Source organism: Pelophylax lessonae, assembly GCF_965119305.1.
Source record: "Pelophylax lessonae genome assembly, chromosome: 8".
NCBI classification, from domain to species: Eukaryota; Metazoa; Chordata; class Amphibia; order Anura; family Ranidae; genus Pelophylax; species Pelophylax lessonae.
Genome location: NC_138775.1, coordinates 52,961,595 through 52,977,015, shown reverse-complemented (window position 1 = coordinate 52,977,015; position 15,421 = coordinate 52,961,595). Strand labels below are relative to the sequence as shown.

At 45.1% G+C, this 15,421-nt stretch overlaps 1 protein-coding gene across 3 annotated transcripts in view; it reads right to left on the bottom strand.

Moving 5' to 3' along the window:
* The window catches only part of ATXN7 (ataxin 7), a 213,729-nt gene that overhangs the window by 38,719 nt on the left and 159,589 nt on the right, over positions 1–15,421 (bottom strand). For all 3 annotated transcript variants that reach the window (XM_082265407.1, XM_082265406.1, XM_082265408.1), the window contains 3 exons: positions 7,415–7,658; positions 4,437–4,702; positions 1,288–1,370 (listed from right to left, as the gene is read on the bottom strand). In XM_082265407.1, the coding sequence (XP_082121533.1) occupies positions 1,288–1,370; positions 4,437–4,702; positions 7,415–7,658 (593 nt within the window). The remainder of the gene's footprint in view (positions 1–1,287; positions 1,371–4,436; positions 4,703–7,414; positions 7,659–15,421) is intronic.

Sequence of the window (15,421 nt, the reverse complement as noted above, 5' to 3'; positions counted from 1 at the left end):
ACCACCAGTTGGAGACTGGATCTTACACGACAGTGTAGATATTTGCCAGCACACCACAGATCTCCAAAGTCCAAACAGCTTTATTGAAGCATGATAAGCTCACAAATAGGAGTGTGCAATGTTTCGGAGTCACTATTCATCAGGCATGCCTGACAAAGGGGTACGTACTGTATGACTCCGAAACGTTGCACTCTCGTTTGTGAGGTGATCATACTTCAATAAAGCCATTTGGACTTAACTTGAAGACTCGTGGTGTGTTGGCAAAAATCTACGCTGCCTCATTTCCTGAAGTCACAGGTTGCCAGAGGGAGAAGAAATTAGGTGAAATCTCCCCAATAAAGTTACAGACATCATTACAATTTAATAGATGTATTTGCATTTGCCAAATCCACACAGCTTAAAAAAAAAAAAAATTGAGGGCAGGGGTTTGGCTTCAAATAGAGCAGGGGTATTGAATTAAAATTTACAAAGGTCCAGTCAGTAAAATATTCTTCCAGCAGAGGTTCGAATGGCATGTTTGTGCAATGACCGCCCTGTATCCTCGCAACCAATCACCTGCTTGTTAACTTGGATAGCCCCTGCCCTCTGTCTATAGCTGTCCTGCCTCCAGCTGTTGGCTCTGTGAGTCTGGCAGTGGTGATGGCTGTGGGCAGAACGACTCTAAAGGGTGGGACCGCAGGGGTCCGGATGAGACATTAACTGGGTCCGGATCCGGACGGCGGTCCACCATTTAGTGATGCCTGAAATAGAGCCTTATAATAAGTTCTTCTGTGTTCCTATAATGTAGTAAAAAAAGCAGATTTCACGGTGTATGCCTCTTTAGAAACTGCAATATATGATATATATGATATGATATAAACAGCACACTGACAGCTAAAAAATAATGCTAGTGCCTCTCTGGTGATGTCAGAGCTGTTTAGATCTCTAAATATAATCTAATAACCATTTTGTTATTGTTTCTGAAGCTGGAGGCAAAGTATCTATTTTTTTTTGCCTGTTCTGCACTTATAAAACTGGAGTCAGTGGTACCATGCAATGTCTACATCTGCTACTGACAGCTATGACATGTAAGGGAGCAGAGTGCCTACGTAGCTCCTAGTCCTTTTAATGCTTTTGTAAGTGAATGGCTCTTGGGGGTCATCATAAACATTCAAGAAGAGTAAGGGTTACTAAAAATGACAAGTATGTTACATGGTCAGTGTATACAAAATGAGGCTTCATAAAGTTCTGATTTTAGCCGGGGCTGGGCTATGGAACACACGCAGCAAGGAGGAGGAAATGACTTACCTTGCATGTCAGAGATCTAGTGCAGGGCTTCTTTGTCTCAACATCGACAACTCCACAGTGTATATCGGGGTCAAACTCTCGATCTATAGAATACGAGACAGTTGGAAACCAAACTACAGACAGCAGCAACATAAACATGTCTAATGAAGGGCAGGAGAACTAATGAAAATGTGAAATAAAAGTGCTATGAGGGCAGAGATCATTACTGCCAATTTATTTTTCACATTTATCCGACTTTCCACACTTAGCACTAACTGGCCTGATACATTCTTGCCAGCAATAACACAATGTAACAGTCAAAGTGGGGAGAAGGGAAAGGCTACAAAAAAAGACACGGCAGTCTAAAGAGAAGTGGCTCACACAGACGCCAGCAAATGGCGTGTGAATTAGAGTAGTTGCTGAATCAGATTGAAGTATTTTGACTCTCCTAGAATCGACTTTTTGTACATTTAGGCCCGGTTTACACTGATGCGAATTCTGATGCAATTCCGAGCTGTTTCAAATGCATAGATTTGCATGTCATCTGAAAGAACATACATTGTTTTCCATAAAGGCCGTTCACATCATTGCTTTGGGATTCTGATGTGGTAGAAAAAAAAAAAAAAAGGGTCATGTGCGAGTTTGATCCGGTGTGGTGCGAATTCAGCTCCATAGACTTCAATGGGACCAGATTTAAATCGCAATCCTTTTTCACATTACTACAAATCTAGCTTTTTTTTGGGTTCTAGAAGCCAGGGATAAATACACAGCGGTGACCAATCCCCTCACAATTTCACATCGGAATCGCACTTGACACACAAAAATCGCATTGTAAATTCTCACTCAAAAACAGATGTTATGTTATTCGCACCACAGCAATGTGAACCGAGCCTAATAGGTCCTGTCCTGAGAAACTTGGACACACAATGACCATGTTCATTCTTAAATGATTGGAAATGTAAAAAGATGAATTGCTGTCATTTAAAAGCCCAATTCTGGAAATTACAGACCCCCCCCCCCCAATAATAAATAAATATTGCAGGGGTAAATTATTGTTAAATCTAGGGAGTAAGGTTTATACTTCCACTACTAACCACTGGCAGGCTCGATTGACAGCAGCGGCAGCCAATGGCGCCACGCTGCCATCTCAGCCAATAAGGAGGGAGAGTCTGGGGCAGTCGAGACACTCCTGCAACATCGCTGGATAGTGATGGGCTCAGGTAAGTATTAGGGGAGCTGAGGGGGTTACTGCACACAAAAGGCTTTTTTTCATAATGCATTAAGAAATTTATGACTTTACAACCCCTTTACGTATTACACCGCACTTCTTCCCTGTGGATAATCTGCTGCGGGCATAGTTTTTTTTTTCCAATTCCCAGTGTTGGGCATTAATATCAATACCTGTTGACAGGTATAAATTGCAGGCACCCAGAGGTGCAGGTACATACACGCATCAGCTTTCAGCATCCTTCAGGTTTGCCTAACTGCTGGGCTGATAAGATCAGGAAACACCCTAACACTTTTACTCTGCCCCAACACATTCCTAGGGGCCCATAACTATGATGGGCGGCTTCACTGGCCAATAAGAATGGAGGAAGGTGATGAGCAAGCTTCAGCATGAGCATTATTTAATTACAAAATACGAAGTAGCCAGTGCTTCCCTACTCTCACTTTAAATTGAATCTTCCTTGCTACATTAAACACTTTGATAAACATTTGGTAGCGCCTCTGAGTTTTATTTAGTCTCAGGCTGGCTACACGCGGGCCAAGTATTGGCCCGATTCAACAAGCACCAGCCGACATTCGGTAAGTCAGTACAACAGACCGGCTTTTATCGGAGTAACATAATGGAAATCCAGCATATAATCAGCATTCACAGCCAGTGTCTGCAAGCGCTAATTAGTTAATTCTGGCAGGGGGCAGTCGTCCTGTCAGAAAACACATAGGCACATTGGGGAGGTCGCCGCGCTAACATCATTGGGTTGAACGAGGAAAAAAAAAAAAACTTTACACGTGTACCAGGTTTTAGGGGTACTCTCATTACAAGCCTTTATTAAAGTCCTAGTCACACTGTGGTCCATCCTATATTCTAGTAGTAGCCAAGCAAAGCTCCTCATACAAGTCTTTGAATCTTAGTGTGTGTAATGCAGGCACAAATCTGAAAGAAATACATATTGCATACCAAGATCCAAATAATTCTTATTGAAAACAACATACTCCTTGTAGTCCCTAATTTCAGAGACCCCCAGTGGCCATGTCTTTTTTGTCTAGGCCAGGGGTGTCCAAACCTTTTAAACAAAGGGCCAGTTTACGGTCCTTCAGGCTTTAGTGGAGCCAGGGCCTGTGGTCAGTGGGAGAAGAAAATGTTCTGACATCAGTGTAAGTAAACAATGCCCCATCACTGGTCTTAGCAGGAGGAATAGTGCCCCATGGACAGTGTCAGTGGGAAGAATAGTGCCCGATCACTGTTCTTAGCAGGAGGAATAGTGCACCATCGATGGTGTAAGTGGGAGAAAGTCTGCCCCAATAATGGTGTCAGTGGGAGGAATGGCGCCTCATCATCAGAGATAGTTGGAGGAATATAGTGTTCCAGGGCCAGATAGAGGCAAGCAAAGGGCCGCATGTGGACCCAAGGCCACATCTTGGAGACACCACTGGTCTAGGCTTCCTCTTATGTCCCACTTTTCCTGGAGATGCCAATTCTGAAGGAGTCTACAATACTGAGGAGGGTCCATAGGCTGATTAGACTGAAAAGTGGACTCTCTGATGAGAGCTGGAGAGCTGAAGAGCTTTGGAAAACCAGCTGTGGTCAGGTAGTGTGACCAGGACTTTACTAAAGACTTCTAAAGAGTTTCTAAGCGCTCATCCAAATGGGTACTCAGTCCTGTGCAGCAGCCATAGCTATATACTTTTTCGCTACTGCTGAGCTGCATGCAGATAGCCCATAGAAAGTGAATGTATATGCACAGTGCGTAACCACCTGCAGAGCCAAGTTGAACAGGTACAAGGACCACACCTGAAGAAATACAAGGCTGACAACAGCTGTGGTCAACACAGACAGATCTCATTCTGCAAACATTGGTAAAAAAGAAACACGCACCAGGGGGGTTCCCCAACTTCCAAAAAACCTTAAAAATATACCTGTAAAATACATCAAAAGTCATACATACCAGACAATCTCTTGTGTAAATATTTCCTACAGTTTGTATCTTCAGCTTTCTTTTCCACATTCGGAGGAGTCGAGAGAATTCCTTTACCATTTGGTATCTGTCCAGGGGAAGGCAAAGGTGGCTTTGGTATTGATTGCCAGTTAAGGCCAGTCTTTACTGAGGAGCTGACAGAAGAGGAACAGGTAGACCCAGCAGCCGATTTTTGCAACGCACCATCTGTTTTTTGGATTGTATGCATCTTCTCCACTTTAACAGATGGGGTCATTCTGTGGGGGCAGACAATTTTTTTTTGGTAAATATAGGACTCAATGTTTTCAGTGCCCAACTACAGCCAGCAAAATTCTGGTTCTTTTACAGAACAGCTTGAAGTTACAACAAGCTTATGCATGTCAGATTTACCTTTTCCTGTGTAACTGTTCTTTGCTCATTCCAACAGCAGGAAATAAACCCAAACAGTGTATTCAGAATACATAGACTCAATAAAAAAAAAAAAAAAAAAACACCAACAATGACTTGCAGCACTGAGCAGACTAAAATAATCATGTTAAAAACAGCCATATAGTACTGGATCTTTTGCACTGAATGGTAAAACCAATATTGAAACAAAAACTGCCATATTTTAAGTCCTATTCCTAGCTAGGAAAATGCTCAAATTGGACCTCCATTGCCCCACCAACCTGGTGGATAAACTGTGTTAACCATGCAATGGCTGAACTTCTTTGGCTTGGCTTCTGGAGGGTCTAATTATACTAAGCTTGTCACCTAAAATGAGACAACATATCTTAAAGCTGAAATCAAGCCTGACTAAGGCAGGCCATAAACTATGCGATTTCCTCATGGTTGCCGGAAAGAAAATTACTTGATTCCCCCATCAACACACACAGAGTTGATGGGAAAAATCCCTCCCGAGGAGCTATTGTATTCTCCTGGCAGGGGAGCCGTCCATGATTATTGCTGGTGGTTTTAGCAGCTGGCAATAATTGCATGCTGGAAATTAGACATGCTGGTTGTACCCACGTGGATAGATGGACAGACTTGGGTACAAATCAGCCTGCCCATAGATGGCTTGAATCTCTGCCGGTCCCTGCGAAACCGGTGGAAAATCAAACCATTCTATGGCTGACTTTAAAGTATAAATTAAATGTGTATCAGCGCTGCTCAAACTAGTTAATATGCAAAATATATAAAGACCAAATGTTTAGTGCAAAGTATAATGTGCAAATTGCAAATCCTAATCCAATAAGTAGTACAAAATTACAATCATAAGCTGCTGCTAAAAGGTGAGTATCCCTTTAAAAACAAATAATGAGTGAATCAGCTCTGCTATAATGAATACATAGCTAAAATTTCAAGTGCCAAAATAGTTCATAAAAATCAATCCATAAAAAAAATAAGTTTGTGTAAAAATAAATAAGTCTTATATAACAGTGGCAAAAGTTGATTGAAGTGCTCGTGCTGAAGATAAGTATGTGATCACGCTGTGCTCCCCTCCTGTTTCCCCACTCACCAGATATATGGCGGGAGTTGTGCATAGATATGATGCAGCGTAGAAAATCTGTAATAGCGTTGACTTTAAAGTATATAGTCCCTAAATTTGGCTTATATTGGCCTCTGCACAGCAGAGTTCAGCCTTGAAGAAGCACGAGGTGGCTAATTGTTGTGGTACAGTAACCTTGTGACAGTACAGTGTACAGTGATTCATTTTGCTGCTGCTCCTTTCACTATCTAGGTACAGCTTGGGGGCTGAACAAGACTTAAGTATTTTTTAATAGGAGCAGAGAGAAAAAAAAAGGTCTCCTGCCCTGTCTGAATAGAGTTGCGCTGTGTAGTAGAAGTGTATAAGTTTAGCTTTAATATGTGGCTTAGGAAAGGGCAATATGGGGTTAGAGATGCACCCTCTAGATGTGATGAGTTGCCATGGAATGTTGTGTATTATGCAGTGTGTAGATTGTTGGGAGAAGCTGGCACTTCTACTCACTGCTTCCTAAAGAGGAGCTCCAGTCCCCCCCCCCCCCCAAAAAAAAAAAAATAAAAAAACCTGAAAAGTCAGCAGCTACAAATACTGTAGCTGCTGACTTTTAATATAAGGACACTCACCTGTCCAGGGATCCAGTGATGTCCTCACCTGAGCAGATTCTTCAACTGGCTTCAGGTGCAGGTGCCGGCATTTTAGATAAGGGAAACCAGCAGTGAAGCCTTCCAGTTTCACAGCCGGTTTCCCACTGCGCATGAACGAGCTGCGCTGTACTTTGTGAATGGTCCTGCAGTCTTCTGGGACCTGTGATGTGTCCCAGAAGGCTGCGGGCAGGGGTGATGAGGGGACTGAACTTCTGCACAGTTTGTCGCGGCGATCTGATCAAAAGTGGGAGTGGGTACCTGTCAAAACCAGCAACCCAGTTGTCCACCCTCCAAAAATGTGCCAAATGTGTGGCAGTGGAGGGGCGGGGAAGATGCAAACAAGCGGAACTTCCCCTTTTTGGGCGAAGTTCCAGTATAGAGGGCTTATGACTTCTGTAATTGTGCCTTGTCAGACATACTATGCAGATGTGTTGTATAGGGAATTTTAGAAAAATAATGTTTGCAGTAGCAATCTGAATCCTGTAAAATAATAACACATTATTCCATATACAATTGCGGTTAAGCCTGTAGACCACCAAATAAAAATGTGTCCTTGCTCCATTATCAAGAGCACCCCTACACGTGTAACTTATGACTCATCAAAAACACATGTGCACGTCAAGCTCTGTTGCCAAATTGGGAGGGTCTGGTCGGAAACACTACATGTCTTGATTGCACAAGGCACAAATGCACAATGGATTATTTATCCAACGGTCAGTATTCCATCACGGTCAGATGTTGATGGAATCCAAAAATATCGCCCCTTTTTACAGGGTACAGAGTGGAAAAGGGGCCCAAACTGATCTAGTCTACTATATTCTCTGCTAAAAATTCTTCTACCCAGAGAAAGTGTAGCTTACATCTTGTCTTGTGGTGCTTTGCTGTGTTGCGTGGGATGCATCGACCTGTTCCCGCCTATCTGTAGCTTTTCTTTGGGAGGTTTGATCAGCTTGGAGTTGGAGGAGGCACTACCACTAGCACTGCTGGAGGTCCGCGTGCTGCTGCCGGCCACTTTGTTTTTACTTGATGGCGTGGAGTAGAGGGAATACACAGACGATGATGGAGGTGTCATAGGGGCCTTGCTGGAGGAACCATGTCTTCTTTCTGGAATAAAAGGAAACTGTGGTAAATAACTAAACATCAGATTACTATTTCAGATCATCAAGCAGGTGCACCTTTCACATCATTATCTTTTGTTGTGGTATTTATTGTGGATTTATCCTAAAGCTCTAAACATGTACCTAATGAATACCTGTTTAGATGCCACCCCTATGCTCCTTTGAACACAGTCTTGCTTTGAGGCTGCTGTGCAACAAAGAACACCTTTCAGCTGTAGACTTCATTGGAAATCAGGCCTGAGGTGGAAAAGACCTTTATCCCTTTCTACATTACACTGCAATGGCCATGGTTAATAGAATCTGTTTGTATAAAAGGTTACTGAAACATTAAGATTAGATTAAGTTTAGAGTGAGTACACTGCTTTCGTTGATTTAGAATTCTCACAAAACTCTGAAGGCCATTGCACACCATTGTAGGAGCATTTGAGGCTTATTCAAACATGGGCAGCATCAGTCAGAATGGCCACCATAACTCCAAGCTACCTGGAAGGAAGAGGGAGGTGTTATCGGTAATCAATATATCACTGATAGTGATCTATTACAGCAGGGGGAGGTGGGGAACTGCATGGCTCCTGCTGCTATCAAATCCTGTTAGTAGGGAGCAATGGGTGGGGCTGAGCCAGGCTGTATATGTCTATAAACGCGCACAGCCCAGCTCAGTAGCAAGCCCGCAGGTGTGTACCATAGCAAGTGACTTGCTATGTTGAAACACACAAGAGAGGAGCTTGCAGCGCTGGCAAAAGACCCAAGAAGGGGAGGTTCCAGGCGGCTTTGTGCAATACCACTGTACACAGCAGGTAATAAAAGAGGTTTGGTATTTTGGGAAAAAAAAAATGGATTTTTGTAAAATCTTACCGTAAAATCCTTTTCTCTTAGCTCATCGACAGACGTAGTCCTCGGTGATACACCACCTTCGGGTTATGTTACCTCCGCAGGAGCAGGACTAGACAGGAAATTAAAAAGCTCTGGCCACACCCTAGGGGCAGTCCCAGAGGGTATATCCTCTCTCTCTCTGCCTCAGCAAATCAGTTATGTGAAAAAGCAGTGCTTAGAGAATTTAACCCAACCCAACTCCAAAACAGAGGGGCGGGGACTACGTCTGTCGATGAGCTAAGAGAAAAGGATTTTACGGTAAGATTTTACAAAAATCCATTTTTCTCTAGCGCTCATCGACAGACGTAGTCCTCGGTGATACACCACCTTCGGGACGTCCCAGAGCAGTATCACAACTGAGGGGTGGGAAAATGGAAATCAAATCCCAATCTAGAAGGCCCAACCGGTGCCAACTAGAAGTTTACAATGCTCATCCTTAATGATGAGACTCAACAAAAAAGGAGAAAACAATTTTTTTTTTTTTCAAACAGAAAAAAACCCTCGAGGTAGACCACCGGTCTCCTCAAATTGCGGCCTGCAAAACCTTGCGGCCAAATGAGGCATCCGCCGATGCCGTCACATCAATTTTATAGAATTTTGTAAAGGTATGTACCGACGACCTGGTGGCCGCCTTACATACCTGGACCACTGACGCCTGATGGCGAAAGGCCCAGGAAGTACTGAGCGCTCGAGTGGAGTGCGCCCTAACAGGGAACGGAGGACTCTGACCCTTAATAGAATAAGCCTGTACCACCGTTTGTCTAATCCATTTGGCAATGGTCGCGGCAGATGCAGGCAAACCCTTTCTGGGGCCATCCGTGATCACAAAAAGTGAATCCGTCTTACGGAATGATTCCGTAGATTTCAGGTATACCCTGATTGCCCGAACCACATCTAAGGAATGCAACGCATGTTCCCGATGATGCTTGGGCTGAGGACACAAGGAAGGTAGTACAATATCTTCATTCAGATGAAAATCTGAAACCACCTTGGGAAGAAAAGATGGCTTAGGATGAAGTACTACCTTATCCCTATGAATCACTAGGTATGGTGACTGGCATGATAATGCAGCCAGTTCTGACACCCTGCGAGCAGAAGTAATAGCCACCAAGAAGGCCACCTTCTGGGATAGAGTAAGCAAGGGAATCTCCCTGATGTTTTCAAAGGGAGGTTTCTGTAGAACCGACAAAACCAAATTAAGATCCCAGGGCGGTAAGGGCGCGCGGACTGGAGGAGCCAGGTGCCGCACCCCCTGGATGAAATTCCGCACCAAGGATTTGGTAGCTAAAGGCTTCTGAAAGAAGATTGCTAATGCTGAAACTTGACCCTTGATGGTGCTCAAGGCTAGCTTCTGCTCAACCCCTTGTTGCAAAAAGGCCAATATACGAGTCACCGAATAGGTACGTGGAGGAAATCCTAAAGATTCGCACCACGCAATATAAGTCTTCCATGTGTGATAATAGACTTTGCTGGAAGTCGCTTTCCTTGCTTTAATAAGGGTAGGGATGACTGAAGTAGACAAACCTCTATCCTTCAGTACTTGGGTCTCAATGGCCAGGCCATTAAAACCAGCGACTGTAAAGCACGAAGGTAAATTGGTCCTAGAGACCACAGACACTCCCTGAGACGAAGTTCCCACGGAACGTCTGCGACTAACATGTCCAAGTCGGCCAGGCCGGCTTGAGGAGGCCAGCCTAGAATTTCTAGGACCACTGGCGCTGATTGGATCTGAACCAGGCGTCCCTAGAGCTATCTGGCCCCGACCATCCGAGAAAGTCTGGTCGTTTTCTGTTCCCACACATTTATCAGATACCTGATAGTTATCAGGAAAGGTGATCTTTTCTGGTTGAACCTCAGGGACCGAAGTCACCCGACTAGAGGCTACTTGGCCTATCTGGTCAACCAGATCCGATTCCTGTGAGGTATCGGGATTAATCTTAGGAAAAGGTAAAGAAAAAGATCTTTTCAGGGAACGGTAACTACCGCTTCCTGTGGTACTTAAATGTTGGAAGGGAAGAATCGCACCGGTAGTAGTGGTTGATGCTCGATCTAATGTCCTGAATACCGGTGAAAACGTCCCCCCACCCTGAAACCGGGTGGGGGCGCACCTTCAGGCTGTGTACTCCTTTACTTCGGGTTTGGCTGGGTTGGTCCTCTGCTTGTCCGACCAGCCCTTCTTGAACCCTCCTGGAGGAGTCTTGCCTTTCCCGCTAGTACCAGCCGGGCGCCCTTTATGGGCGGTAAAGGTCCTCGCTTGTTGCGAGGTCCCTTAGCTTTTGCAGCCTGTGGCAAAAAAGTGCTCTTGCCCCCAGTGGCATCCTTAATGATTTCATCTAGGTTGGCTCCAAATAGACGATTCCCCTGAAAAGGGAGATTGGTCAAGGTCTTTTTGGAACCTAGGTCAGCTGACCAGCATTTTAACCACAGCACACGTCTGAGGATCACTGCTAACTTAGATGCATGCCCTAATAGGGGAGTAGTGTCCAAGGCTGCGTCACAGATAAACCGTAGCCCTTGTATGATCTGTTCCATCAAATCAGATGTCTCCTGGGGAATATCTTTTCCCCTAAGATCTTGGCGTACCATTTTCGCCCATTCCGTAAGTGTCTGGGAAACTAGACCAATAACGATTACTGGTCTAAATGCTGACCCTATCAGAGAAAAGATAGTGCGGGACTCTGCTTCTATCTTTCGATCCACCGGATCCTTAAAGGACGAAGTGTCCTCCACTGGAATAACCGTGGCTTTATTCAGCCTGGAAATAGGCGGATCCACGATTGGTGGTACCGTCCATTTCTTAATGATGGATTCCTCAAACGGATAGCGTCTAGCAATACGCTTGGAAATAGTAAAGGTACGCTTAGAATGTTCCCATTCTCCTTTAATCTGATTACCAAAACATTTAGGTACAGGAAAAGCCTTCGCCGTCTTGATGGGCTTATTAGTACCAAAAAGGCATCTCTGTTTCAGTTGCCTCTGCCGGTAAAGCCTCAAGTTTTAAGGTTTCTTGCACTGCCACAACTAGTGCGTCCACCAATGCTTCTTCCTGAATAATAGCAAGAGAAGAAGCGTCCTCCTCACTTTCTGAGGGGGCTTTACCTGGGATAGCAACCCTTGCAGAGGAACCTGCAACTGCCGTGACCATCTCTGAATCTGAGTCAGAGGTGTCAGATAGTATAGGGGTAGGCGGGGGTCGCTTCCTTGACCCCCGTCCCTGACAGGCCGCCTCCACCCGAGCCACCATAGACTCCAAAATTGCTGTAAATGACTCTATACTCTGTGCACCGGCGGGTCCCGAGGCCCCCTCGAGGGAAACAGGTGGGGGAATATGTGTGGCAGGGTCCATGATAACTCCAGTTACTTCCTGGATAATATAATTCAAAAGTAAAGAAAAAAACTTTTTTTTTTTTTTTTTTTCTGACCCCCAGCGCCACAAAAAAGCCCCTTAGTGTTACCTGCTAGCTATCGATCGAGAGAGAGAGAGATAGACCCCCAGGCTCACCACTTGATGCTCAGAGTTAAACTGCAACAGCTTACAGCGCTGTCTTGACAAACAGGAAGTCTTTTGGCTGGCTGCCCAGGAAGAAAGGAGGCGGCTCCGCCCCTCTGCACGCCTTCCGGCGCCTCCCCCAAGCTCCACGAGGTGTAGGATCACCTCAAACATGGCCGCCCCCATGCTGGAGACACGAGGCTACGCCAAAATGGCGGCTCGTGCGATCCTGCAAGAAAAAATGGCGGCGGCCTGCTGAATGGCGGTGTGCTGCACACAACACTGTCTCTGCCTGGGGATATGGCGTGGTTGGCGGTATCGGCCCCTGGCGGACCGCATGGCCGTTCGGGAGGCCTGCTAATAGCTGGAGATCTGATTTGGAAGGCAGTCTACATGTCCGTGGCTTCTGACTGGTAGGTAGCTTATACTTAACCCATAAGATTCCCAGAATGCCACAGATTACATCTTTTAAACATGTATACAATAGATTGTTAGCTCCCAAACCAAGCCTCCTGGCTTTTTGTACACAAAAAATCACACTCAAAGTAGGAGGATCTGTGACATGTTATAGGATAGAAAGGACTCTTTCTTACCATACAGAGAGGGGCCCGCGTTCACCACAAAACCCGTCAGGGGGAAAGGGGGAACATACTACTCACCATACCGGAACCAGGCGGGCACCAACTCCTGACAGTACCCCTCTCCACCGGGGCGGGAGGGCTGTCGACCGATACGAACGCCGTGACTCATGGTCTTTGGCGTTTCAGCGAGACGTTTAACTCGCGGGTTCAGTCCTTTTAATGGGACTTTGTCGCGGCCGACCCAGCGCGGAGCTATGGCCTGCACGCGCTCGTAGGCTGAACTGGGGTGACCACCGGATCTCAACATCCAGCCCGTCGCCCAGTTCAGCTTTCTTGCTTGAAGATCTCACAGGAACACTGGAGAAAAGCTGTCTAAAAAATCCTTTAAGAAAAAATTCTTGCCAGGACCTAAGATCCCAGCAAGGTGTCTAGGTCCTTACTCCTAACTAGACAGAAAATAACTGATTTGCTGAGGCAGAGAGAGAGAGGATATACCCTCTGGGACTGCCCCTAGGGTGTGGCCAGAGCTTTTTAATTTCCTGTCTAGTCCTGCTCCTGCGGAGGTAACATAACCCGAAGGTGGTGTATCACCGAGGACTACGTCTGTCGATGAGCGCTAGAGAAAATGACACTTTATTGCAGCTGACCTCAATACGTACCTTTTATGCTGCCTCTTCCTCTCCAAAAGCCCACTCGTTCCTCTCAGCTGACCAGGTTTAAATATCAATGCTCTAGGTTCTTTCACACATGCAATCCTGACACTAGGATTCTGCATGTGACGATATGCACAGCTTGCAATAGATGTGCAGTGTTGCTTAAAGTGGAAGAAGGGGGGGCACTCAGCAGGGGAGAGGATCCAGAACTGCTGACAGGGGACCCAAAAAGAAGAGAACAGGGCTGCTCTGTGCAAAACCATTGCACAGAGCAGGTAAGTAGAACGTTTGTGTTTATATATATATATATATATATATATATATATATATATATATATATATATATATATATATATATATATACCTTTAGAATCACCTTAAAACCATGGGACATGCAGTCCTGAGGGAGGAATCGGGGGTTCTTCCAAAAAAGTAATAAACGGGTGTCCCAACCGGAAGCCCTGGGAAGCAGAGCATAGGTACCCAGAGTCTCCGTTGGTGAAGAAAAAAATGAAGTGTTTCTGGACTTCTGTTTAGGTAAGTGCGTATTTTTCTTTACTCAACTTGTGCATACAAATGTATTCTACTAACAAATGTGAGGCTTTTGTACTACTTTGTTGGAATCCCACAAGCTGCCTCTTTAAACAAGCTGCTAGCAGGCTTCGATCAGCTTCCACACTCCTTCACTAATGTTACTGAAGCCTGCTAGTAGTGTGTTTAACCACTTGCCGACCGCCGCACGACTATCTACGTCGGCGGTCAGCCCCTCACAGGCAAACTAACGTAGGGCTACGTTGTTTGCTTGTGAGGGTCTAGGGAGCGAGCGCGCGCCCCCCGGGGCGCGCTCCCGCGTGGTCACGGACCCCCCCGCGCGTGTGACCAGCGGACCCGATGTCCGCCGGTCACTCGGCGATCGTCGGGGGAGAGGGAGAATGTCAGGCAGCTTGTGTAAACAAACTGCCTGTCATTCTCCTCGCTGCAAAGACACTGATAAAACGGATCTGGTATGTAGATCCGTTGATCAGTGTCCTTACAGCTAGAGCCACAGCCAATCACAGTAGAAACCACGCCCCTAGGGACACACACAGCCCCTCCCTTCCAAATAAAGTTAACCCCTTCACTACCAGTGTATTTTTACAGTAACAGTGCATATGTATAGCACTGATTACTGTAGAAATGTCACTGGTAACCCCAAAAGTGTCAAAAATGTCAGTCAAGGGTCCGATCTGTCCGCCGCAATGTCGCAGTACCGCAAAAAAAAAATCGCAGATCGCCGCCATTACGCGTTAAAAAAAAAAACAACAAAAATGACAAAAATCTTTCCCTTTGTTAGTAAACGCGATAACTTTTGCGCAAACCAATCAAAATACGCTTTTTGCGATTTTTTTTACCAAACATATGTAGCATAAAACAAATTGGCCGAAAATTTTTAAAAATTTTGATTTTTACATTTTTTTTGGGGGGAATTTCATATAAAAAAATGTGAAAAATATTGCTATTTTTGCAAAATTGACGCTCTTTTTTTGTTTATAGCGCGTGATCAAAAAATCGCACAGGTGATCAAATACCACCAAAAGAAAGCTCTGTTTGTGGGAAAAAAAGGACGTCAAATTCGTTTAGGTACAGCGTCGCACGACCGCGCAATTGTGCGTTAAATTCACGCAGTGCCGAATCGCAAAATACCCCCTGGTCGGAATGGGGGTAAAATCTTCCGGGGCTTAAGTGGTTAAAGTGGCAGTCAGCACTCTCTCTTAGAAGCTAATGGGCCATACACACTATAAGATTTTCTGAAGACTTTTTCCTTTAGACTTGCCAAAACCAGATAATATGAGGTCAAACCTAAACACTTTCAATTTGTATGCAATCTGGCAGACCCTTGCACTACATAGAAAAGGTAAATCTGAAGGAAATCTAACCACAAAAGTTGGATAGTGTGTATCCAGCTTAAGGATAGCTTTGAAGGCTTGAACAAAGCCTGCCCTAAGATTGCCAAAAGCTTTGAAAATACTTTTTAAAAAGCTTGCTGTACAAACTACACTTGCACAAATGAAAGCACGTATGTACATGATGTTGGACACACTGTATAAGGCGCTGCTTTTTGATCAAGTGTCATCGTTCATCCTGTAGACTTGGCTCTCCCTCTAAACCCCTG